Genomic DNA, 27,755 nt, shown 5'->3' with positions numbered 1-27,755 from the left:
CGGAACAAAAAAAACACTCGAGCCTCGGTGCCGTTCTCTCCGGACTGAGCACTGGTTCGTATGGATCAAAGGCGAAGGAGAATGTTGTTAAAGTCGAAGGTATGAATGTGGTTTTAGATTTTTTGCAATTAACATTTCACAAACTGATTAATCAGTCAAAATCTTGCAAATATTGCATTGTTGTTATTATGATTGGATAATATTTAGGTTGTAATTATCTTATTCTGTTTCTCTTATCAAGTGTAAAATTAAATTGACTAATCCTTTTAAATTTGATCAGTATCAGGTCCCCGGAAGCGATACCACAATGACAACTGGGGTCCCAACAAGAGGTTCGGCGGGATGGGCATGGGCGGAGGCCCATTCGAAGGTGGATGGGGTGGCAATTGGGGCGGTGGTGGTGGCGTAGGTGGTGGCTGGGGAGGGAATAATTGGAACTCTTGGAATAACCAGTACCCGCCCTACGGCAGTTATGACGGGTATGAGGAGGAGGAAGAAGAAGACACCAGGCCAAGCGAAGAGTGGATTGCTGAGGAAACAAAGTTATTAGGTAAGTTACTGTGAATATTTTATTTACAGGACTTTCAGGTTATATCGTCTTGAAAATATATTCACTTGGTTTGTTATAAAATTTTATTAACCCTTTTACCCCCAATGGACGTACTGGTACGTTTCACAAAACTCATCCCCTTACCCCCATGGACGTACTGGTACGTCCTTGCAAAAAACTGCTATTTACATTTTATTTTTGCATATTTTTGATAACTTTATGAGAAACTTCAGGCATTTTCCAAAAGAATGAGACCAACCCAACCTCTCTATGACGAAAATTAAGGCTGTTAGAGCAATTTAAAAAATATATATATTGCAAAATGTGCTTGAAAAAATAAAATGCCTGGGGGTTAAGGGTTGGAAAGTTCCAAATAGCCTGGGGGTAAAAGGGTTAATTAATGTTCATTGGTTATATAATGATCAGATCTTCTTTCCTGTACTATAATTTGGTATTGATTTTGTGAATGAAAATGAAGGTTCATTATTTTCTAAATTTATTACAGAGGAGGAGTTTGGACCTGGCATCATATCCATCATGTATGACGATGATGGGGGCATGACGTACGTATGTGATGTAAGTAGAGCTTTTATTCCTTGCTGTTGTTGGCTTTATCCTTTATTATTTTTATTATCATCGTCACCATCTTTTTGTCGATGTCTCACAGGATTGTAGATACAGGAGAGGGGGTTCCCAGCCCCCTCGTCCCATCCCTTTTAGTCGCCTCTTACGACACGCAGGGATAACGTTGGCGCTATTCTAATTGTTTTTATGCCCCCGCGGCCACAGGAGAGGAACGTAGAGAGTGGAGGTCCCCTTTTTGTTTTTGTTTCATTTGTTGATGTCGGCGACCCCCCAAAATTGGAGAAGTGCCTTGGTATATGTATGCATGTATCATCGTCACCACTAGCTAAATTACAACCCTAGTTGGAAAACGAGGAAGCTATAAGCCCAAGGACTCCAACCGGGAAAAATAGCCCAATGAGGAAAGGAAATTGATAAACTACATGAGAAGTGATGAATAATTGATTTGAAATATTCCTAGATCAATAAATTTAAAATAGATCTGTCATATATAAAGCGAAATGAGACTTATGTCAGCCTCTTCAACATAAAAAATATTAGCTGCAAGTTTGAACTTTTGAAGTTTCACAGATTCAGCTGCCTGATTAAGAAGATCATTCCACAATCTGGTCACAGTTGGAATAAAACTTATAGAATGCTGTGTGTTATTGAGTCTTACGGTGGTAAAGGCATAAGTTAGATTTTACTGTATACCTAGTGCAACGTACAGGATGGTACAGTTTGGTTAGATCCGAATGCAAAGATGATCAGAATTATGAAAAATCTCATGCAACATGCTTAAAGAACTGACTATACAAAGCCGAGAGAGATTAATATCTAGACCAGGAATAAGAAATTTAATAGACTGCAATTTTGTTGTCTAACAAATTAAGATATTCAGCAGTTGAAGACCAGACAGGAGAAGAATAGTCGAGACAAGGCAGAATGGAAGAATTTAAAACACTTCAGTATAGGCTAAGCACCAAAAATCTTAAAAGACTTAGAAATAAGTCAAGTTTATTTGCAATTGAAAAAGAAACAGAAGAATGTGTTTCTGATAAGTAATTTTCAATCAAGAATCAGACCTAAAGTTTTAAATGTGTTGTATAATAGTTGAAGAGTATTGTCAATGTAAAGAAAAATATAATTGTTCCCACACTAACAAACCTTCCGTTGTTTACATAGAAAGATATATCTTATGTAAACAACTACAGGTTTGTATAAGTTAGGGAAAAATACAAATTGTTTCTAAATTTGTCATATTATTTTAGAAATCTTTGGATTCCAATGTCTGTAATAAACATTGATTTTGCATTTATGCTTTTGTATTTGACTTTTTATATTCAAAATTTTGTAATTATCATTGATTTTGCTTTGAAATTTTTGTAATTGACAATGATTTGCCTTTCTTATTTCTAAAAATTACATTGAAATTTAATTTTGTTTTTTAAATTGATTGTTTTTGGTAGTAGATCTTGTTGATATTTTTTAGCAGTATCACGCCCCAGTTTTCAATACCAACACTCAAAGAGTGAGCGAGCTAGGTTTATTCCTGGCATTCCATGCATCTTTTTTTTACTCTGGTATATTCAGCAATAACTATGCCTTAGAAATGGTGCATTTCACGGAGCGACACAGGTTCCTTGCCCAAAAATATATTTTTCGTTCGTCAAAATCCCTTTTATAAATTGAGATTGTTTTTGGTAGTAGATGTTATAGATTTTTCAATATTAATCTTACCCGATAATCATGTAGCTGTCAACTCTGTTGCCGACAGAAATCTACGGTCGGGATACGCCAGCGATCGCTATACAGGTGGGGGTGTACACCACAGCGCCATCTGTGGTCAGGTACTCCAGTACTTCTTGTCATCACCACCTCAATTTTTCCTCTGTCGTGCCTCCGGCTAGACCTACATGGATACGCTGTTGATTCTGGAGTTATTGTTCACGATTTGGTGATGTATTTGCTCTAGAGTTTAGCCTTCGCTATTCAGGAAGCTTTATCATTAGCTTAGCAAGTTTTTTGGAATTTATTTGATTTAATTTTGGTGACGAAGAGAGTATGAACTCTCTTTCACTTTTAAATGGCTGACCCTTCCCTTAGACGGAAGTGTTGGTGTCGAAGAGAGTATAGACTCTCTTTCTTAATTTTGCTTAACAAAGTTATAGATTTATTTTATATCTCTCCGCCTTTTATAGGCCTCTTCGATTAACTTCCTTTTATTATAAACTTATTAAAATTAATTTTTATGTTTGTTTATATGCGACCTTTCCTAATAGTAGGCGGTCTTTTTTTGGAACCGAAGTTAATTAACATTGAGCCCGTCATTTCGTTTTTACCTGTTAACATTTTATGCTATTTTAATGTTTTTGAAAGAATTTCTTTGATAGTCTCGTACTGTTTTCAAGTTGAACTAACGTTTTGTTTTGTCTCTGCAGTTGTTGACGTTCAGAACGTTCAACTTGCGCTCTATCGTTACGATAGAGAGAGAGTATTCACGGTTTCACGTTGCAGTAAGAGTAAACCAATTCTAGCGTTTTGTTCATTCTTTCTTAGCTTAAATGGTTTTAATTCTAATAAAGGAACTTTTTATTTGGGAAATCTTTCAGTTTTTTTCCTTTAACAATAATATGTTTTAACGATATAATTGGGCTCATCTCTCAGGTTCTAAGTCAAAAGAGAGAGAGAGAGAGATAGAGACGGAGGGAGAGAGAGGAGGGTAAACGTTTCGTTCAAGCGGGTAACGTTGTTATCGTTTTTGCTCTTCTCCCTAGTCTCTTTAGGGGAAGAAGGTAAACGTTTCTAGAGTTTTATTCTTGTTCCCAGGCTTTATGCGGTGAGAGATTTTAAACGTAGTTTATTTGATCTAGTGTTTAGTCTCTTTTCCAGCCACTGAATTATTTATCTTTCATTATGTTTTTCTGTTACATTGTAATACTGTTTTTGCAATTACTAACTTTTAATGAAGGATAGAATTGCGTGTTTCAGGTACAAACCACTTAAAGTTTCGAGTTCAGTGAAATAAGTGCAAACAGAAAATCAAAAGTGATAAAGTGATAAGCGCAAAGTGTTACAGTGTTGCGTTCGAGGGTTCGTCTGTTCGTGCCAGTTGTTCGCCTAGTCTGGGACCTCTTACAAGCTCCCAAGCCCAGGGGAGAAGTAACGTCGAAGGACTTATGGGTTCATCAGGCCTTGATCGACGAACAGACGTTTCCCTCCGTGGTTTCGGGTGTAACCAACTCACGTAGCCGACGTGATCACCCCACCCACACAAAGACGAGAGAGCCCATTCATTCCTCGTCTGCGGAAGAGGTTTCTCGCAGAAACCATGGACCAAATCTTGCAGCTTTTAAGTGCAAGTCGGTCCCTTCCGCGCAAGTCCAACTCCTAGGCGTAGCCATTAGCACTGGGTCAGTTCGGACTTGCTGCAGTACGACAACTGCACACCTCCCAGAGAGGCAAGGTGGTACCGCAACAGGCAGTAACTCCGTCTGTTGCCGTACCAGCTGTTTTAGACCCTCAGTCTCAACGGACAGTAGCTCCGTTTGTTGTTGTCTTTCATAGACCCTAGTGGTCTATGCTGCAGACAATGCAGTCTCAGCTTGCGGTTTTGATGCAGGAGTTTCAGGCAGAGAAGGTTAGCACACCTCCTCCTGCGAGCGCTCCTCCACCTCTGCGCAGTCCACCCTGCCAGACGTATGATGTTGAGGCTCCTTGAGGCAGGAGCCTCTTGCTATGCGGCAACCTCCTCAACCCTTGAGGCAGGAGCCTCATGCGTTGCGGCAACCTCCTCCACCCATGAGGCAGGAGCCTCATGCGTTGCGGCAACCTCCTCCACCCATGAGGCAGCAGCCTCATGCTATGCGGCAACCTCCTCTACCCATGAGGCAGGAGCCTCATGCTATGAGGAGCCTCATGCTATGCGGCATCCTCCTCAACCCATGAGGCAGGAGCCTCATGCTATGCGGCAACCTCCTCTACCCATGAGGCAGGAGCCTCATGCTATGTGGCATCATCCTCAAACCATGAGGCAGGAGCCTCATGCTATGCGGCTTCCTCCTCAACCCATGAGGCAGGAGCCTCATGCTATGCGGCATCCTCCTCAACCCATGAGGCAGGAGCCTCATGCTATGCGGCAACCTCCTCTACCCATGAGGCAGGAGCCTCATGCTATGCGGCATCCTCCTCAACCCATGAGGCAGGAGCCTCATGCTATGCGGCAACCTCCTCTACCCATGAGGCAGGAGCCTCATGCTATGCGGCATCCTCCTCAACCCATGAGGCAGGAGCCTCATGCTATGCGGCATCCTCCTCAACCCATGAGGCAGGAGCCTCATGCTATGAGGAGCCTCATGCTATGCGGCATCCTCCTCAAACCATGAGGCAGGAGCCTCATGCTATGCGGCAACCGCCTCAACCCATGAGGCAGGAGCCTCATACTATGCGGCATCCTCCTCAACGCATGCGGCATGAGCCTCATCCCTTGCAGCATGAGCCTCATCCCATGCAGCATGAGCCTCACACCATGCAGCATGAGCCTCATCCCATGCAGCATGAGCCTCATCCCATGCAGCATAAGCCGCACGCCATGCAACATGCTCTGCTTACCTTACAGCATGCTCTACATACAGCATGCTCTGCATACAGCATGCTCTGCATACCTTACCGCATGCTCCTCAGTCACACATCTTTGGTTGTTGCCAACTCACAAGACTGTCAAGCAGTTTCTTAACGTTGCCTTCTGGTCTGCTGCTTTTGCACCAGTGAAACCCTCACTGAGAGAACTTAGCTTTTCTCGGATATGGTTCCTGTAGATGAGAAAGTGCTACTCTCCCTCCTTCTGATATTCCCTTGAGGACTCTGTCATTTGGAGAGGAGCCTTTAGCTGCTTAGCCTCCTATGGACTTTTATTTAAGCATAACATGCTTCCAGGGAGGGTAATGGTTCCACTTCAGTCGCTAACCCCGTCTGTTACCACACCTGCTCCCATAGACCTTGAGCTTTGTTGCAAGACATGCAGTCCAAGCTTAGTCCTTGTTAGAGGATTTTTTGTTTACGGAGTCAGTGTGTCACTGGGAAGACGTTCAACAACCAGCAGAAGTGACTTGTGACGCAGTGCGGCAACCTCAGCAACCCGATAAGGAGTTGTCTGTACGACCCAGACAGTCTAGACAGTTTCGGGTTGTCGCTGTACTTCCTCGCTTCCCCATGGTTGACAGTTCACAGACTGTGCAGCAGTACCATGATCTTGTGTCCGGCTCCGTCAGACGACTGGCTTTTAAGAGCTCCCACAAGTCGTCGCTGTCTGGAGATTCTCAGATGGACTATGGATCTGACCAAGGAACTGGGCCTCCTGGTCAATTTTGAGGAGTCCCAGCTCGTCCCATCCCAGACCATTGTCTACCTGGGTATGGATCTTCAGAGTCGAGCTTTTCGGGCTTTTCCGTCGGCCCCAAGGATCTACCAAGCCCTAGAATGCATCCAGAGCATGCTGAGAAGGAACCGATGCTCAGTCAGGTAGTGGATGAGTCTAACAGGGACACTTTCATCGCTGGCCCTGTTCATCGAGTTAGGGAGACGCCACCTCCGCCCCCTTCAGTATCATCTAGCTGCTCACTGGATAAAGGACATGACGCTAGAGACGGTCTCAGTTCCTGTTTCCGAAGAGAGGAGGTCTACTCTCACGTGGTGAAAGAACAGCTTTCTTCTCAAGGAAGTATACCTTTGGCTGTTCAGAAACCCGACCGCCGTCTCTTCTCTGACGCATCAGACACGGGCTGGGGTGCAACTTTGGACGGACAGGAATGCTCGGGAACATGGAATCAGGAGCAAAGGACACTTCACATCAATTGCAAGGAGCTGTTGGCGGTTCATCTGGCCTTGATAAACTTCAAGTCCCTCCAGCTTAACAAGGTGGTGGAGGTGGACTCTGACAACACCACAGCCTTGGCTTACATCTCCAAGCAGGGAGGGACTCATTCGTGGAAGTTGTTCTAGATCGCAAGGGACCTCCTCATCTGGTCAAAAGATCGAAAGCTCATGCTGGTAACGAGGTTCATTCAGGGCGATATGAATGTCATGGCAGATCGCCTCAGTCGGAAGGGTCAGGTCATCCCCACAGAGTGGACCCTTCACAAGAATGTTTGCAGCAGACTTTGGGCCCTGTGGGGTCATCCAACCATAGATCTGTTCGCTACCTCGATAACTTAGAGGCTCCCGTTGTATTGTTCTCCGATTCCAGACCCAGCAGCAGTTCACGTGGATGCTTTTCTGCTGGATTGGTCCCATCTCGACCTGTATGCATTCCCGCCGTTCAAGATTGTCAACAGGGTACTTCAGAAGTTCGCCTCTCGCAAAGGGACACGGCTGACGGTGGTTGGCTCCGCTCTGGCCCGCGAGAGAATGGTTCATAGAGGTACTGCAATGGCTGGTCGACATTCCCAGGACTCTTCCTCTAGGAGTGGACCTTCTACGTCTACCTCACGTAAAGAAGGTACACCCAAACCTCCACGCTCTTCGTATGACTGCCTTCAGACTTTCGAAAGACTCTCAAGAGCTAGGGGCTTTTCGAAGGAGGCAGCCAGAGCGATTGCCAGAGCAAGGAGGACATCCACTCTCAGAGTCTATCAGTCTAAAGGGGAAGTCTTCCGAAGCTGGTACAAGGCCAATGCAATTTCCTCAACCAGTACCACTGTAACCCAGATTGCTGACTTCCTGTTACATCTAAGGAACGTAAGATCCCTTTCAGCTCCTACGATCAAGGGTTACAGAAGTATGTTGGCAGCGGTTTTCCGCCACAGAGGCTTGGATCTTTCCACCAACAAAGATCCACAGGACCTCCCTAGGTCTTTTGAGACCTCAAAGGAACGTCGGTTGTCCACTCCAGGCTGGAATCTAGACGTGGTCCTAAGGTTCCTTATGTCATCAAGATTTGAACCTCTCCAATCAGCCTCTTTTAAGGACCTCACATTAAAAACTCTTTTCCTCGTGTGCTTGACAACAGCTAAAAGAGTAAGTGAGATCCACGCCTTCAGCAGGAACATAGTTTTCACATCTGAAACGTCTACATGTTCTTTGCAGCTCGGTTTTTTTGCTAAAACGAGCTTCCTTCACGTCCTTGGCCTAAGTCGTTCGAGATCCCAAGCCTGTCCAACTTGGTGGGGAACGAACTGGAGAGAGTACTTTGCCCAGTTAGAGCTCTTAGGTACTATCTAAAAAGGTCATAACCTTTACGAGGACAATCAGAAGCCTTATGGTGTGCTATCAAGAAGCCTTCTCTTCCAAGGTCTAAGAACTCAGTTTCTTACTAATTCAGGCTCCTGATTAGGGAAGCACATTCTCATCTGAAGGAAGAAGACCTTGCTTTGCTGAAGGTAAGGACACATGAAGTGAGAGCTGTGGCTACTTCAGTGGCCTTCAAACAGAACCGTTCTCTGCAGAGTGTTATGGATGCAACCTATTGGAGAAGCAAGTCAGTGTTCGCATCATTCTATCTCAAAGATGTCCAGTCTCTTTACGAGAACTGCTACACCCTGGGACCATTCGTAGCAACGAATGCAGTAGTAGGCGGGGGCTCAGCCACTACATTCCCATAATCCCATAACCTTTTTAACCTTTCTCTTGAATACTTTTTATGGGTTGTACGGTCGGCTAAGAAGCCTTCCACATCCTTGTTGATTTGGCGGGTGGTCAATTCTTTCTTGAGAAGCGCCGAGGTTAAAGGTTGTGATGAGGTCCTTTAGTATGGGTTGCAGCCCTTTATACTTCAGCACCTAAGAGTCGTTCAGCATCCTAAGAGGACGCTACGCTCAGTAAGGAAGACGTACTTAATAAAGGCAGAGTAATGGTTCAAGTCGTCTTCCTTACCAGGTACTTATTTATTTTATGTTATTTTTGAATAACTAATAAAATAAAATACGGGATACTTAGCTTCTTTGTTAACATGTATGCTGGTCTCCACCCACCACCCTGGGTGTGAATCAGCTACATGATTATCGGGTAAGATTAATATTGAAAAATGTTATTTTCATTAGTAAAATAAATTTTTGAATATACTTACCCGATAATCATGATTTAATTGACCCACCCTTCCTCCCCATAGAGAACCAGTGGACCGAGGAAAAAATTGAGGTGGTGTTGACAAGAAGTACTGGAGTACCTGACCACAGATGGCGCTGTGGTGTACACCCCCACCTGTATAGCGATCGCTGGCGTATCCCGACCGTAGATTTCTGTCGGCAACAGAGTTGACAGCTACATGATTATCGGGTAAGTATATTCAAAAATTTATTTTACTAATGAAAATAACATATTTTTTAACAGTATCCTTTAAACTCCGGTTACAGTTTTTAGTATTGTATTTATTTCTTTCTTAACAGATTTGTCAGTCCCAGATGAATGGCAGAAAGTCGCTTGACGTACATATTAACGGAATGAAGCATCTCAAGGTAACTATAAATATGGTTCACGATGGATCTTTCAGTTATATATACACAAATAAGAATAAACAATATTAAACCGTTTTACCAATGAATGTTGACCATATAAATGTTTAACCCTTTTACCCCCAAAGGATGCACTGGTACATTTCACAAAAGCCATCCCTTTACCCCCATGGACGTACTGGTACGTCCTTGCAAAAAAAATGCAATAAAAATTTTTTTTTTTCATATTTTTGATAATTTATTGAGAAAATTCAGGCATTTTCCAAGAGAATGAGACCAACCTGACCTCTCTGGTTGGGAAAAAATTAACCTCCTGGGGGTTAAGGGTTGGAAATTTCCAAATAGCCTGGGGGTAAAAGGGTTAACGTTGTGTAGCCACTTTTTCAATGGCAATTGAGAAAACCAGTGTTGAATATTTTGACAGAAGCAAGCTAAGGACTATGGTAGATAAAGATATTGTATATTACCTAAATATTTATTATATAACCCCTACATAATTATACATACAGAAGTTCCAAACTTACAAACATTCGAATTTCACAAATCCAACTGAAAAAAAATTTATTTGATAGATAAAATGTTCTCTAAAGTTTTTTCATACCATTTAATTTGTTTATAATTTATGAAGTATTACTAATTGAATTTCTTTTAATTGCAGAAAAAGAACATTTGGGAAAAGAAACGTAAGTACAGTGTATTTTTTATACTTTAGCTAGAACTACATAATAAGCATTCTTGTAGAACGGATATGTATCCTTGTCTGCTGATTATTTGGACATTTATACATGGGTCACTGATCTAGACAGGGGCAAAATTTCCCAATCTTTCTATGCACCCAGTATGAAGGGCCTTAGTTGGATCATTCTTCAGCAGTCTCGTACATCATATTCATGTTTTGTACATTACCCCTTTTACTCCCAATGGACGTACTGGTACGTTTCACAAAACTCATCCCTTTACCCCCATGGACGTACCGGTACGTCCTTGAAAAAAACTATTTAAATTTTTTTGCATATTTTTGATAACTTTATAAGAAACTTCAGGCATTTTCCAAAATAATGAGACCAACCAGACCTCTCTATGACAAAAATTAAGGCTGTTAGCCCTTTTACCCCCAAAGGACGTACTGGTACGTTTCACAAAACTTATCCCTTTACCCCCATGGATGTACTGGTACGTCCTTGAAAAAAACCTGCTATTTACATTTTTTTGCATATTTTTTATAACTATGAGAAGCTTCAGGCATTTTCCAAAATAATGAGACCAACCTGACCTCTCTATGATGAAAAATAAGGCTGTTGGCGCAATTTAAGAAAAATATCTTGCAAAATGTGCTTGAAAAAAAAAACCCCTGGGGGTTAAGGGTTGGAAAGTTCCAAATAGCATTGGGGTAAAAGGGTTAATATAATGTAAATTGGTCATTGTACTTTTATTGGTTTGTACTTTATGATGAATACTACCGTTTGTTGTATACTGAAAATAGGACACAGACATACCTGATTGTGTTTATTACCAAAGTTCATATAATTTTTTCAGGGAGGCTGGAAAACTTTAAAGATTCATCAGAAGACAAAAAAGATGAAACGGATGAAAAGAAGTCCGACCCAACCAAGAGGTAAGGTTCTATAAGTTTTTGTATTATATTGAGAAATAGCTCTGCATGTTACTGAGATTTTGATCTATGAGACATTTTTTCAGCCGTTGTTTATGTAACTTACTGATATTGTACGTAGTACTTGTAGTTGATAGTTATTTCAAGACTTGAACAGAATTTAAGCGCAAACTGGAGTTATAATATTTTTATTAATATGAATTTCTTGCTACAGTAAACTCCACTATAAATTTCAAGATATTTTTATTAATATGTATTTCTTGCTACAGTAATAGCCTATTATAAATTTTAAGATGGCTTTGTATGCCCAGATAAAGAAAGAAGTGCTGCTGGATCTAGGTATCCTTCTAACTTTTAATAATTCAATGTGTGTCACTTTTTTGTTTCATTTAGTTTTCAAAGAATTTTCGTCCTAATAATTTTTATATTTTTAATTCCAGCCTAGCAGGCAGCAAGGGAGGCATTGGTACCAACTTAGGTAAGAATTTTTTAATGGAAATTCTGATCAAATGAAAAATATCAAATCTTGAAAGTGTCAGCTTCTGAAGTCCATTTGCACAATTCTTATATAAATTTTACCATCACCTTTTCAGTTTAGAAGCTGCTATTTGTATAATTGAATTAGATTTGTCATTTAAAAAAAATTCTGGTTTCTTTAACTGTTAGGGATTTATGAAAGAAATATATGAACTTTTTATTATGACATTCCATAGGGGCTAGTGCCGTCATTGTAATGTCCTTTCGTCCCCTAGCTACACTTTTATTTCTGCCATCTACAATATCCCTTTAACTTTGTAATTTAGCTTGTGGCGGTTCCCCTCGCTTGTACGAGCACTGAATGGGCAAATTTATAAATCCAATCCATTCTTATTATTCCAGGAGTACCACCAAATCTGTACTTGCAACCACCACCAGTTGTTCCCGGAATTCATCCAGTATCTTTTCCACCTCCAGTTGTGGCCCCAACAAACCAGTGGTAAGATTTTTAATCCTGTTTGCTTCCTTTTAACTGTTAGGATTGGCATTTTAAATAGTAAGATTTCTCAGGTTCTTTAAACATTAAGAAGTTTAAGTTATTAATTTATAAAATTTGTGAAGTTATTAATTTGCTGGTATTGTTTCTGATAATAGATTTGTTTACATTTGAGGCAACTGTCCTGTATCACTATGATGAGTCTTACCTATCAGTCTGATTATCATGTTAATAATGAAAGATTTGGTTTTCCAGAAAGAACTGAGGAGGAATGAGGTTAGGGGTGGGAGATGTAGGGGTAGAGAGGGGGGATGTTGATGAAGGAGAGGTCTAATTGATGAGGGAACTATGGCCGTGGTTCAATCACGCCCCAGTTTTCTATACCGACACTCAATGAGTGAGCGAGTTAGGTTTATTCCTGACATGCCATGCATCTATTTCTCTGGTATATTCAGCAATATCTATACCTTAGAAATGGTGCTAGAGGAGCATTTCACGGAGTGACACAGGTCGAGCCCAGAAATAGATTTTATAGTGTCTAGTTTACCATTTTGTTATTTTGTAAATACTGTTCGATGGGATAGCAAGTACGTGTCAATGATACTTCATATGTATGTTTGTTTTAAAGGAGTACTATGTATTTCACTGCATTACAGGAGATACAAAAACAAAACAACTGAAAATAACAAAAATAAGGAAAAGAAACTGTAATAAAGCAATATACAATTTAATACAGTTAACAAAACTTCATTTGTAATAACCTGATGTATATTTTATATGAAACCCGACTATTTGTCGAGTTTACTATCGGGAAATCATAGACATGGGATTCAGGTTAGGTCTACCCTAGGCCATTTTTTTAAACAAACAATTCAACATACAAAAAGCTTCTCAGAAGCTATTAACTTTGTAAGTTGAAGACCTGTAAATTTTTTTTTTTTTTTTCTAGGAATACACCTCCGCCTCCACCTCCAGTAGCAGCAGTCCAGGTTGAAGAGAAGCCTAAAACAAATTTATCTGGGGGTGCCACAGGAACCTTGTTACAGAAACTAGTAAGTCTTTGTCGTTTAGTATTGAGTAATTTTGCGATAGGTTTAAAACTATGGAAGCGAGTAAAATTATTTTTATTCTAAAGTTGTCACCTACTGGATTAACCCTTTTACCCCCAAAGGACGTACTGGTACGTTTCACAAAACTCATCCCTTTACCCCCATGGATGTATACGTCCTTGCAAAAAATTGTATTTTACATTTTTTTGCAAATTTTGATAACTTTATGAGAAACTTCAGGCATTTTCCAAAAGAATGAGACCAACCTGACCTCTCTGTGATGAAAATTAAGGCTGTTAGAGCAATTTAAAAAAAATATATTGCAAAATGTTCTTGAAAAAGAAAATGCCTGCGGGTTAGGGGTTGGAAAGTTCCAAATAGCATTGCGGGTAAAAGGGTTAATATCTAGTAAGTTTGCGATAGGTTTAAAACTATAGAAGCGCGTAAAATGTTTAATTCTAAAGCTGTCACCTACTGGATTAAGGTTCCAATAGATAATTTGGAGTGCTGTATATTGTATGCCTCATCTTTCATTTCTCTCTGGTCTTTCATTGACCAGTGTAAATATTTATTTGTTCATGGCCTGTCTTAAGTTATTTATAGTTATTATTATTTCTATGATAATAGTACCAGCCGAACTCTGTCGAGTCTCTTGTCAGGGTGGGAGGAACGTAGAGAGGAAAGGTCCCCTCTTTTTTCATTTGTTTGATGTCAGCTACCCCCCCCCCCAAAATTGGGGGAAGTGCCTTGGTATATGTATGTAGGTATGTATGAATCTTACATTATTCGCTCACTAAATACAAACCCTTCGTTATTTATACATACATACATATACCAAGGCCCTTCCCCCAATTTTGGGGGGTAGCCAACATCAACAAAGAAACAAAAACAAAAAGGGGGACCTCTACTCTCTACATTCCTCCCAGCCTAACAAGGGACTCAACCGAGTTCAGCTGGTACTGCTAGGGTGTCACAGCCCACCCTCCCACATCGTTATTTATAGGGGATATTAATTTTGTCGAAGCTGAAAGTAATATCCCAATAAATAGCTCTAGGTTTGTATGGTTAGGAGAAATACAAATCACTTCCAAATTTGTCATATTGATTCAGGTTATTAATTCAAAATGAAAAACAAAACAAAACATACTGTTCAACATGCAAAATCACAAATTTTTAGTAATTTGTATTTTTCCTAACAGTACTTACCTTGAACTACTTTCTTAGGAGTATCTGGGATCTCCTCAATTACCGACCAGGAATTTTGCGTAGTTCCCCCTCTCTCCGTTACCTTGTCGGGGCACTCCGGGGCGGAAGGATACTCGCCCTGGGGCGACCCGGGGTCAGCGCGTTAGGCTGCGCTTGTTAGATCGTCAGTAAGCGTGTCAGAAAACGTATCTAGCTTCCAATAATATACATCTTTAAAAATTAATTACCTAATACCAGCACTCATGTAATACAGAAAACTATCAGAAAATGGGTTTAGGTATTAAATAGATTTTATAGCCAGCAGAAGCTCTTGAGACTTACATTTTAACCCTTTTACCCTCAGGCTCTTTGGAAATTTCCAACCCTAAACCCCCAAGGGGTTATTTTTTCCCCAGCACATTTTGCAGTATTTTTTTTTTTTAAATTGCTCTAATAGCCTTAATTTTTGTCATAGAGAGGTCAGGTTGGTCTCATTCTCTTGGAAAATGCCAGATTTTTTTCAAAAAATTATCAAAAATATGAAAAAAAATTATAGCATTTTTGTGCAAGGACGTACCGGTACGTCCATGGGGGTAAAGGAATGAGTTTTGTGAAACGTACCAGTACGTCCTTTGGGGGTTAAAGGGTTAAGAACTTTTTCATTAACATTTTTGGAATAGGATCTTTTGAATATCTTCGTAACTAAATAAATTGATATTTTTACAGGCCGCTTGTGCAGTGAAAAACCTGAAAGATTCTGACTTGGCCACTAACGTAATTGTTGCCCTTGTGAAGACCATGAAGGAATACAATCATGGAAGAGGAGACACAAGATCAATAGAAGTAAGTGGTTTTTCTTGTATATGGTAGAAGAGGTTGAAAGTCATATTGCCAAATAATATAATTTGTCCAGACTCTTTAGATATGGTAAGCAGCTCTTCAAGTAGAAGGACACTCCAAAATCAAACCATTGTTTTCTAGTCTTGGATAGTGCCATAATCTCTGTACCATGGCCTTCCACTGTCTTGGATTAGAGTTCTCATGCTCGAGGGTACACTCAGGCACACTGATCTATCTTCTTTCTCTTCCTCTTGGTTTTTTTTTTGGGGGGGGGCGTATATTGACTATGTATGAAAGATCTAAATTAAAGTGATTACTGTTCTTAAAATATTTTATATTGTTTATTACTTGTAGTTCATTTATTTCCTTGTTTCCTCTCCTCAGTGGGCTATTTTTCTGTTGGAGCCCTTGGGCTTATAGCATTCTGCTCTTTTAACTAGGGTTGTAGCTTAGCAGGTAATAATAATAATAATAATAATAATAATGGTAATTTTGATCACAGTTGTAAATAATCTGGTTGATTAGGTATTTTATTCACAATGTTTGACAAGAAAAGATGTACTTTGTTAGGCTTGAAGTACTGTAGTTAGAATGATTGACATCATATTTTTTATTTAATATGAAATATGAAGTGAACAATATAAGATACATGAAAGAAGAGCAAAATTATTTTTTTTGTCCCAGTCTTATGGTCAAATACATTTCAATTTCAGAACCATAAATTGGAAAAAAGTGTTCCACATCATTATTTTTAGTAGCCTGCCTTATCAATCAGATACCAGATAGAATAAATAATGGTTTATATATGGATGACATTGTTATACTGTAATTAATATTGCTTTGAACCAATGACATGGCCAATGCAAAAAAAGATTTTCATTAGCTGTTTCGGTTACCATCTTCTGTGGCACGTGTAGATCCGAAAGCAATAAAAGTCTTAGTTTCACTTATGTGGTTATTATTGTAAATCATAATTCTTGATGTGTCTTGTATATAAAATCTTTTGCTTTAAATGCTGATTTATGCCACTTCAGTTGTTGCATGAAAATACTATAAAATGTTATTTTTATTAATAAAATAAATTTTTGAATATACTTACCCGATAATCATGTAGCTGTCAACTCCGTTGCCCGACAGAATTCTATGGAGGGATACGCCAGCTATCACAATACTAGAAGGGGGTGTACTCACCAGCGCCACCTGTGGCCAGGTACTCAATCATTTGTTGTTTACACCTCCTCAATTATTCCTCGGTCCACTGGTTCTCTCTGGGGAGGAAAGGGAGGGTCGATTAAATCATGATTATCGGGTAAGTATATTCAAAAATTTATTTTATTAATAAAAATAACATTTTTCAATATTAAACTTACCCGATAATCATGTAGCTGATTCACACCCAGGGAGGTGGGTGAAAACCAGTGTACATGATTAAAGGATAGCTAAGTATCCCCAAATTTCATATAACAGTTATCTCAAATAACAATGAAATAATAAGTACCTGGTAAGGAAGTCGAATAGAACCGTTACTCTGCCTTTTATTTAAAGTTCGTCTTCCTTACTGAGCGCAGCGTTCCTCTTGGAGGCTGAATCAACCCAAAGGTGCCAAAGTACAAGGGGTTGCAACCCTACTAAAGGACCTCTACCAAACCTTTAACCACGGCGCTTCTCAAGAATGAATAGACCACCCGCCAAATCCAAGGATGCGGAAGGCTTCTTAGCCTACCGTAACAACCATAAAAACAACAATAAAAGTATTCAAGAGAAAGGTTAAAAAAGGTTATGGGATTATGGGAATGTAGTGGCTGAGCCCTCACCTACTACTGCACTCGCTGCTACGAATGGTCCCAGGGTGTAGCAGTTCTCGTAAAGAGACTGGACATCTTTCAGATAAAATGATGCAAACACTGACTTGCTCCTCCAATAGGTTGCATCCATAATGCTCTGCAGAGAACGGTTTTTATTAAAGGCCAAGGAAGTAGCAACAGCTCTTACTTCGTGGGTCCTTACCTTCAGCAACGCAAGGTCTTCCTCCTTTAAGTGAGAATGTGCTTCTCTGATCAGAAGCCTTATATAGTACGAAAGCCCATTCTTGGACATGGGTCTCGAGGGTTTCTTGATGGCACACCATAAGGCTTCTGACTGTCCTCGAATAGGTTTAGACCTCTTCAGATAATATTTGAGAGCTCTGACAGGGCAAAGAACTCTCTCTAGTTCGTTACCTACCATGTTGGAGAGGCTAGGTATTTCGAACGATCTAGGCCAAGGACGTGAAGGAAGCTCGTTCTTTGCTAGGAATCCAAGCTGAAAAGAACATGTAGCTGATTCGGTTGTGAAACCAATGTTCTTGCTGAAGGCATGAACCTCACTGACTCTCTTAGCTGTGGCAAGGCAAACGAGAAAAGCAGTCTTGAGGGTAAGATCCTTGAAGGAAGCTGACTGGAGAGGTTCGAACCTAGATGTCATAAGGAACCTTAAGACTACGTCCAGATTCCAGCCTGGAGTGGAAAGACGACGTTCTTTAGACGTCTCAAAAGACTTGAGAATGTCTTGAAGGTCCTTGTTGGAAGACAGGTCCAAACCCCTATGGCGGAGGACTGAGGCCAACATGCTCCTATACCCTTTAATTGTAGAAGTAGAAAGGGATCTCTCATTCCTAAGATGAATCAGGAAGTCAGCTATTTGGATCACAGAGGTATTGGTAGAGGATATTGAATTGGCTCTACACCAGCTTCGGAAGACCTCCCACTTAGACTGGTAGACTCTACGAGTGGAAATTCTTCTAGCTCTGGCAATCGCACTGGCTGCCTCCTTCGAAAAGCCTCTAGCTCTAGCGAATCTTTCGACAGTCTGAAGGCAGTCAGTCGAAGAGCGTGGAGGTTTGGGTGCAACCTGTCTACGTGTGGTTGACGTAGAAGGTCCACTCTTAGAGGTAGAGTCCTGGGGAAGTCTACTAGCCATTGACGTACCTCTGTGTACCATTCTCTTGCAGGCCAAAGGGGAGCAACCAGCGTCAGCCGTGTCCCTTCGTGCGAGACGAATTTCTGCAGAACTTTGTTTATAATCTTGAACGGAGGGAATGCGTACAGGTCGAGATGGGACCAGTTCAGAAGGAAAGCATCTACATGAACCGCTGCAGGGTCTGGAACAGGGGAACAATAAAGCGGAAGTCTCTTGGTGATGGAGGTGGCAAACAGGTCTATGGTAGGCTGACCCCACAACGTCCAAAGTCTGTTGCACACACTCTTGTGGAGGGTCCATTCCGTGGGAATGACCTGATTCCTTCTGCTGAGGCGATCCGCTGAAACATTCATATCGCCCTGGATGAACCTCGTGACCAGAGTGAGGTTTAGACCTCTTGACCAAATGAGGAGGTCCCTTGCGATCTCGTAAAGGCTCCTCGAATGGGTCCCTCCTTGCTTGGAGATGTAAGCCAAGGCTGTGGTGTTGTCTGAATTCACCTCCACCACTTTGCCTAGCAGGAGGGACTTGAAGTTCAACAGGGCAAGATGGACTGCTAACAGTTCCTTGCAATTGATGTGGAGTAATCCTTGTTCCTTGTTCCACACTCCTGAGCATTCCCGTCCGTCCAAGGTCGCACCCCAGCCCGAGTCCGATGCATCCGAGAAGAGAAGAAGATGGGGGGTCTGGATGGCCAATGATAGACCCTCCTTGAGAAGAAGATTGTGCTTCCACCACCGGAGAGTGGTCTTCATCTCTTGGTTGATAGGGATAGAGACTGCTTCTAGAGTCGAGCCCTTGTCCCAATGAGCTGCAAGATGGAATTGAAGAGGGCGGAGGTGGAGTCTCCCCAGCTCGACAAACAGGGCCAGAGATGAGAGGGTCCCTGTGAGACTCATCCACTGTCTCACTGAGCAATTGCTCCTCTTCAGCATGCTCATGATGCACTGTAGGGCTTGGTTTATCCTGGGGGCCGATGGAAAAGCCCGAAAATCCCGACTCTGAATCTCCATTCCCAGATACACAATGGATTGGGAGGGAATGAGTTGAGATTTCTCTAAATTGACTAATAGACCTAGGTCTCTGATTAGATCTAAAGTCCAAGAGAGGTTCTCCAGACAACGACGACTCGTGGAGGCTCTCAACAGCCAGTCGTCTAGGTAGAGGGAGGCTCTGATGTTCAATAAGTGCAGGAATTTCGCTACATTCCTCATCAGATGAGTAAAGACCATAGGAGCTGTGCTTAGGCCAAAACACAGGGCTTGGAACTGATAGACAACCTTTCCGAAAACGAATCTCAGGAAAGGTTGGGAGTCTGGATGAATGGGAACGTGAAAGTATGCATCTTTCAAGTCCAATGAGACCATCCAGTCCTCCTGTCTGACCGCTGCTAAGACCGACTTGGTCGTCTCCATTGTGAACGTCTGCTTGGTGACATACTCGTTGAGAGAGCTGACGTCCAGCACCGGTCTCCAACCTCCTGTCTTTTTGGCCACAAGAAAGAGACGGTTGTAGAAGCCCGGGGATTGATGGTCCCGGACTATAACCACTGCCTTCTTCTGCACAAGTAGCGACACCTCCTGTTGCAATGCTAGCCTCTTGTCCTCTTCTTTGTAGTTGGGAGAGAGGTTGATGGGCGATGTGGTCAGAGGCGGTTTGAGGCAGAATGGAATCTTGTAACCGTACCTCAGCCAACTGACAGACTGTGCGTCTGCACCTCTCTTCTCCCAGGCTTGCCAGAAGATCTTGAGCCTGGCACCTACTGTTGTCTGGAGAATCTGAGAGTCAGTGTTTTCCCTTGGATGTCCTGGGTCCTTTCTTAGACTTGCCCCTGTGAGAGTCTGGACGGGAGCTTCCTCGGCTGGGGGCTCTACCACGAAAGGGCGGTATGAACCTAGTGGCCGGGGTATCAGCCACTGGAGAGCGATAAGTCTTGGGGACAGAGGTGGTAACCTTAGACTTACGAGCCGATGAAGCTACAAGATCGTGCGTGTCCTTCTGTATCAGGGCAGCCGACAAGTCCTTAACTAGCTCCTCTGGAAAGAGGAACTTAGAGAGTGGAGCAAAAAGGAGCTGAGACCGCTGGCACGGTGTAATGCTGGTTGAGAGGAAGGAACACAGTTGTTCTCTTTTCTTCAACACCCCTGATACAAATAACGACGCTAGCTCACCCGATCCATCCCTGATAGCCTTATCCATGCAGGACATAATTAACATGGCAGAGTCTTTGTCCGCAGGAGATGTTTTCTTGCTGAGGGCTCCCAGGCACCAGTCGAGAAAATTGAACATCTCGAAAGCTCTGAACAACCCTTTCAGAAGATGATCCAGGTCTGAGAAGGTCCAACAAACCTTCGAGCGTCTCATCGCAGTCCTCCTAGGCGAGTCCACCAGACTTGAGAAGTCAGCCTGGGCAGAGGCAGGAACTCCCAAGCCTGGTGCTTCCCCTGTGGCATACCAAACGCAACCTTTCGATGCGAGCTTCGTTGGAGGGAACATGAAGGAAGTCTTGCCCAGGTGTTGTTTAGACTGAAGCCAATCCCCTAAGATCCTTAAGGCCCTCTTGGAGGATCTAGCTAGGACAAGCTTAGTATAGCACGACTTAGCTTGTTGCACGCCTAGCGAAAACTCAGATGGAGGAGAGCGGGGAACAGCAGAGACGAAGTGGTCAGGGTAAAGCTCCCTGAGTAGAGCCAAGACCTTTCTAAAATCAACAGACAATGGAGAAGGCTTAGACTCCTCCACGTCTGATGAGGGATCAAGATGTGCCTCCTCATCATCCGACACTTCATCAGCAGAAGGTAGCGAAGCAAAAGGACCAGAATGCTGAACCGCAGAGTCAGAATGGGTAGGAACAACAGCAGAGGTTTCCTCAACTTGAGGGAAAACCTGAGGTTCAGACTGCATAGGTTGAACAACAGTCGGAGCAGAAGGCAGGTGCAAGGGTGAAGGAGGATGACTCCTAGCAAGAGTTGCACCCAAGGAATGCACCAGCTGAACGGAGGACGGAGGCGGAGTAGTCCGTTCCTGTTCCTGTGGTATGAGTGGAGCGTGAAGAGACCGAGGCTGTGCAGAACAAGGTAAAGATCCCGCAAGCAGAGATGTCTGAGGAGCAGGATCAGGGAGCACGGGTAGAGCTCGGTGCAGCAACTGAGGAGACTGACTCACAGGTGGAAGAGGTTGTTGTACTTCCACCGAGAGTTGCACCGCCGGTGGAGCAGCCAGGGGAGGAGGAGGAAGAGTGGAGTAATCCTCCTGATCCCAAACCGAAGGTTGCCTTAAAGAAGGCTGATGCTGAACAACACTGGGAACAGTGAACACAGAAAGTGGTTCAACCTCGTATGCCTGGCAGATGGAGCTGCGACTGGGTGCAGCGAGTGCAGGAGGTTGGTGCACCACCGGTGCAGGTGGGTGCAGCACAGGCTGAACGGGTGCAGAAGGTTGGTGCACCACCGGTGCAGGAGGGTGCAGCACAGGCTGAACGGGTGCAGGAGGTTGGTGCACCACCGGTACAGGCGGGTGCAGCACAGGCTGAACGGGTGCAGGAGGTAGGTGCACCACCGGTGCAGGCGGGTGCAGCACAGGCTGAACGGGTGCAGGAGGTTGGTGCACCACAGGTGCAGGAGGGGCAACACTCTCAGCACGACACTCACGCATCAGGTCCGACAGCTGAGCTTGCATGGACTGAAGCATAGACCACTTGGGATCAGCAGAGACAGTGGCAGACTGAGGTAAAGCCATAACAGTGGTTGCACCACCGGTGCAGCTCTGTTGTACCTTACTCCTCTTGGGCGGAGTACAGTCGCTAGATGAATGAGGCGAGTCAGAGCTGAGCCAACTACTGCAACCTGGCTGAGCACTCGATGGCTGGACTCTGCGTTTAAGCGGTCTAGAGACCTGAGACCAACGTTTCTTCCCCGAGAGAAGATCAGCGGACGAGCGGAAGACGGGCTCAATCGTCTGCAAGTGGGAGTGACGGTCTGTGGAAGACACGCCCGCAACCACTGAGGATAATTCTGTGCGCCTAACAAGGCCTGCCGAACCCTTATGCCCTTCGACATTGCTTCTCCCCTGGGCTTGGGAGCTTGCAAGAGGTCCCGGACTGGGAGAACGACTGGCTCGCACAGAAAAATCCCCACGCACCACACTGGCACTAACACTAGTACAAGGCACTGCACCGACACTAGCACTCGTCACAGCACTGGCACTAACTTCACCCACTGCACTCTTGGCCTTCAACTCTTTCACTTCGGCCATCAGAGACTTATGGTCACTTACCACTGACTCTACCTTATCGCCTAAAGCCTGAATAGCGCGTAAAACCACTGACATATCAGGCGGAGGGCACACAGTAGGATCGGGGGTAGCCACTACAGGGGTAGGATCAGGTTGGGGATCATGAGATGAGGAAAATAAAGAAGAGTGAGACGAACTCCTCCTAGCTCTAATTCTCTCTAACTTAGAAGAATACTTCAAAAGTCGGACAAAATCCAATTCCGAAAGTCCGGCGCATTCCTCACATCGATTTTCTAACTGACAGGGTCTGTCCCTACAGTCAGAACAAGCGGTGTGAGGATCTACCGAGACCTTCGGAATACGTCTATTGCAAGACCTACATCGTCTATGGGAGGGGGCTTGCGAAATGTCAGACATTTTGTTTTCAAGAGAAGTCAAAGGGAGATCCAAAAAACAAGCAAAAAATCGTTAACCGTTAAACTGAATTAAATAAAAGCTATCTAGCTAATATCAGAAGGTTTCTAGTAATGCGACAGCCGTAAATCAAAGAGAATACATCACCAAATAAGCGAGAATAAACTCGAAGACCATAAGCGTATCCCAGAACGTCTAGCCGGAGGCACGACAGAGGAATAATTGAGGAGGTGTAAACAACAAATGATTGAGTACCTGGCCACAGGTGGCGCTGGTGAGTACACCCCCTTCTAGTATTGTGATAGCTGGCGTATCCCTCCATAGAATTCTGTCGGGCAACGGAGTTGACAGCTACATGATTATCGGGTAAGTTTAATATTGAAAAAGGGATTTTGACGAAGGAAAAATCTATTTCTGGGCGAGGGACCTGTGTCGCCCAGTGAAATGCTCCTCTAGCACCATTTCTAAGGCATAGATATTGCTGAATATACCAGAGAAAAGAAAAGAGATGTATATTGAAATAAAGTTTGCAAAAATATTTCTGCTTGAGAAACTAGAATGGTGTTATTGCTCATTTCAATTTGTTCCTTTTTCTAGAATTATATTAGCTTCATCTGTGGTGGATAATGTGGGAGGGTGGGCTGTGACACCCTAGCTGTACCAGCTGAACTCGGTTGAGTCCCTTGTTAGGCTGGGAGGAACGTAGAGAGTAGAGGTCCCCTTTTTGTTTTTGTTTCTTTGTTGATGTCGGCTACCCCCCAAAATTGGGGGAAGTGCCATGGTATATGTATGTATGTATATTCTGTATTTTTCCAGGTACTCACGGAGATCGATGTAAAGCTAAGGGGCTTAAAGTCGGTGATGCCCGCTGTGTTACCCGAGATTGAAAAGTCGGCACCAAAAGCCGCTGCCAAGAATAACCCCGCCAACAAAGAGAATTCACCCAAGCCAACTTTAGCTGCCTCTGATCCATCCAAAACTTCAGGAAACAGTTACTACTCAACAGGAAAAACTGATTCTGAAACTCCAAAATATTCAACGGGTGGTTCTGGCAAATCATCGTATCCATCTAGTGATTCTGGCACTTGGTATTCACAAGGAAAGGGTTCTACCGGGCAATCATCTTATTCACCCCAATCTTCAGATACGAAGAACACTCCTCCGAGCAATAACAACTTTACCACGCAGCCTCCGCCCAAAACGGGCTACGAGTCAAACAAAGCCGACCCTGGTTACGGAAACAATTATTCTTCTTATAACGCAGACAAAGGTGCAAGTGGATATCAAGGCAAACCTCCAGTTGGATATTACTCTCAGCCGCCGTATAGTCAGCCACCCGCAGCGGTCATGGATATCATAGCTACGGCTCCGCCGCCGCCACCACCAGTGGATAATTCTGGATATGCAGGCTATGGCAATCAGTATTCAGGTTATGGGGTAAGTCTAATTTCTCATTTAAATTTAACCCTTTTACCCCCAAAGGACGTACTGGTACGTTTCACAAAACTCATCCCTTTACCCCCATGGACGTACCGGTATGTCCTTGCAAAAAATGCTATAAACATTTTTTTTTTCATATTTTTGATAATTTTTTGAAAAAATTCAGACATTTTCCAAGAGAATGAGACCAACCTGACCTCTCTATGACGAAAATTTAGGCTGTTAGAGCAATTTTAAAGAAATATACTGCCAAATGTGCTTGAAAAAAATTAACCCCTGGGGGTTAAGGGTTTGAAATTTCCAAATAGCCTGGGGGTAAAAGGGTTAATATTTTGTATTAATATAGTTTTTTCATAAAAGCTCTTTTGGCAAACTAGTAATTACAAAATATCTTATGGTCAAGTTGTTCAACTAGTTCATTATGCATGTTGCATAAAATTTTTCATAATTCTGACCATCCTTTACATTTAGATCTTCCTGGACAATTCCATCCTGTTCATAATACTAGGCAGGCAGTTAATTCTAATAGTCAGGCCTTCTCCATCATGAGGCTCAATACTCCACAGTATTCTAGAAGTTTTATTCCAGCTGTGACCAAGTTGTGGAATGATCTTCCTAATCGGGTAGTTGAATCAGTAGACCTCCAAAAGTTCAAAGTTGCAGCAAATGTTTAAATGTTGAACAGGCTGACATAAGTCTTTTTATAGTTTATATATGACATATCTGTTTTGACGTTGTTACTGTTTTTGAATGATTTAGTGTTAATTTGTTCTCATCATTTATCTATTTCCTTACTTCCTTTTATCACTGGGCTATTTTTCCCTGTTGGAGCCCTAGGGTTTATAGCATAATGCTCTTCCAACTAGGATTGTAGCTTGGCTAGTAATATAACAATAATTATGATATTGGACTTGAAATTTTTCTTGTTATTACGCCAGCTAGTATGGCTGGTTAAAAGTCCAATATGTGGTTTTTTCATATTACTCCAGTTAGTATAGTTGGTTAAAAGTCCAATATGTGTGTTTATTGCAGTAGGTTGAAATAAATAATAATAGACTGGTTACTATCCCAGGTAGCATTTATTTGTATTCAAACATTACATTTATCTTGTGCGTTTAAAATTGGTCTTTTCTTTACAGGGTTACTACAACACCGGACCTCCAGGGCCACAAGGTAATGGTGGTTATCCTATGAAATTTAACTAGATCTACTCCATGAGCTGTACTTCAGCAGGGCAGATGTGAAAAACATTGGGGGTTAATGAAATCTGAAGTTATTAGTAAATACCCCTTGAACATTATTTGTTTTGTAAGAAAAAAAAAAAAACAGGATTATACTTCACATTGTAGAGTGTACTATCCCTGACCATTGCTTGTGGAGATAGGAGTCTAGACAAGAAAATTTATTTTCAGTCTTCAGTATTTGTAGTTTGTTCCTTCATTTCACTCAAAATTATAGTGATCTTATTAATTGAATCATTATGGTTTTCATGATTTTTAATATTTACACAAAGCTATATATATTTGGTACTTGTATAGAATTATTTACAAATAATTTTACTGTTGATTGAATGGATATGCTTATACAGACCATTTTATTGAATCCTAACTTCTCGTATGTCGTACAATGCATTCATCTCTGATGAGAAAGCCACTAGTTTTATCTTTTCAAATTATTTGAAACTGAATATGTTACATTTTACCAAATGAAATAATTTCCATTACTTTGTTTTTGTCATTTTGGTAATGTTCACTTCATGGTAGGGATACCGTGCTTGGTTATAAAGAAAAACAAATGTGGTGTACAATCTATAGCATTGTGTAACTTTTTTCACATTTGGCTGGAAAACCATGAAACAAACTAGTTGGAAGGAAGATTGTAAAACACATTTTTAACTGTAATAAATGTAGTAACTTGATTTATTAGTTAGATTAACATTCCTAAAAGAAATATCATATATGTATATATAAAATAATGCATTTTAATTTCATCAAATGGCTAGACACAGATGACCTGTAAATAACTGTTATAGACTAATGACATTCTACCCAGTACTACAAGATGCGTACTTGAAATTTTTCCTAAAATATTATAACTATTTTGTCGATTCATTAGAATTTTTGTCATAACTCCGTACAGATGTGGAAGGATTTACCGTTAAGTCAAACTTCATTCAAAGGTAGATCATGCATAGATATACGATTGGACACAGGAGTCCTGGCACATCTCGTTCTGGAGAAGTACACCCTGTGACACTTACTACGTGGCGAGTAACAAGTCGCGTAGAGAGAGGTGGTTGACGGGAATAAACACAGTAACTCTTCACACAGTAATGATGTGTTTCGGAGTACTTCTTCAGAGTGAGGTATACCAGGAATTCCTGTCTCTTAACCCTTTTACCCCCAAAGGACGTACTGGTACGTTTCACAAAACTCATCCCTTTACCCCCATGGACGTACCGGTACGTCCTTGCAAAAAAAATGCTATTTGAATTTTTTTTTGCATATATTTGATAATTTTTTGAGAAACTTCAGGCATTTTCCAAGAGAATGAAACCAACCTGACCTCTCTATGACAAAAATTAAGGCTGTTAGAGCAATTTAAACAAAATTATACTGCAAAATGTGCTTGAAAAAAAAATAATCCCATGGGGGTTAAGGGTTGGAAATTTCCAAATAGCCTGGGGGTAAAAGGGTTAACTGCACATGAAGAGGTTATCAATATATCTTTTCCAGTTCATATTATTTACCTTCAGAACTATCAATATGTGAAATTATGGCAACAATTTTATAGTCTCTAGACACTAATTAAATTTGGCTAGAGCTTTTTCTGTATGAAAAACAAAGTTAGTGACCTGGCCCCTCTCTCCTTAAAGCAGAAACACGTCTTGTTAGAAGAAAGTTGTCGTCACACGACGTTGCAAAAACCATTCATCGATTGAAAAGCAGTTTTTCCATCAGTAACAAGTGCAAAACTGCGCTGGTGGATCAATGGACTGGAGAGTTATAGATTTTATTCTTCATGTTAAAGGTCAAAAAGCTCACTACTGTACACAGTTGTTGGCAATGTGACTCGAATAAGTATCAAAATAAACATTTCATTATAAAATATTGGTTGTCTGCTGAAAAGGGGGGAGCTATAACTTTCAATCCTTGTATAATCTTAAAACATTTACTGGCATTCACTCATCATTCGCACAATTGTATTCACGACTTGAACTTGTCTCTTTTGTATGGTATAAATGCCTATTTAAGATTACTGTGCAGGAAGCTCAATAATCTATAATTTACTAAGTGAAACCACACTTTAGCTAACTGAAGTTTATACCAATAATAATTATATGTTATACTTAATAGTTAGCTGTGCAATAATATCCTTTGCTGTAGTTGGATAAGCTAACAGTTACCCGAGGACATTTACTACGTCTGCTGTCCACTGTGTCATCCCTTTCCGCAAATTGGGTTCAATCTGCAGCAACTGGAAAAAATAG

General features: G+C 41.9%; 1 protein-coding gene and 1 pseudogene across 2 annotated transcripts in view; one reads left to right on the top strand and one right to left on the bottom strand.

Annotated features, from left to right (window-relative positions):
* On the top strand, nucleotides 1–26,183 carry LOC137652511 (BUB3-interacting and GLEBS motif-containing protein ZNF207-like; annotated as a pseudogene).
* The window catches only part of LOC137652510 (HAUS augmin-like complex subunit 3), a 51,119-nt gene continuing 49,517 nt past the window's right edge, over nucleotides 26,154–27,755 (bottom strand). For both annotated transcript variants that reach the window (XM_068385957.1, XM_068385956.1), the window contains exon 12: nucleotides 26,154–27,742. In XM_068385957.1, the coding sequence (XP_068242058.1) occupies nucleotides 27,668–27,742 (75 nt within the window). In that variant the 3' untranslated portion in view covers nucleotides 26,154–27,667. The remainder of the gene's footprint in view (nucleotides 27,743–27,755) is intronic.

The sequence above is a fragment of the Palaemon carinicauda genome, chromosome 13 (genome assembly GCF_036898095.1).
Source record: "Palaemon carinicauda isolate YSFRI2023 chromosome 13, ASM3689809v2, whole genome shotgun sequence".
Taxonomy (NCBI): Eukaryota; Metazoa; Arthropoda; class Malacostraca; order Decapoda; family Palaemonidae; genus Palaemon; species Palaemon carinicauda.
This window is presented reverse-complemented; position numbering and strand designations above follow the sequence as displayed.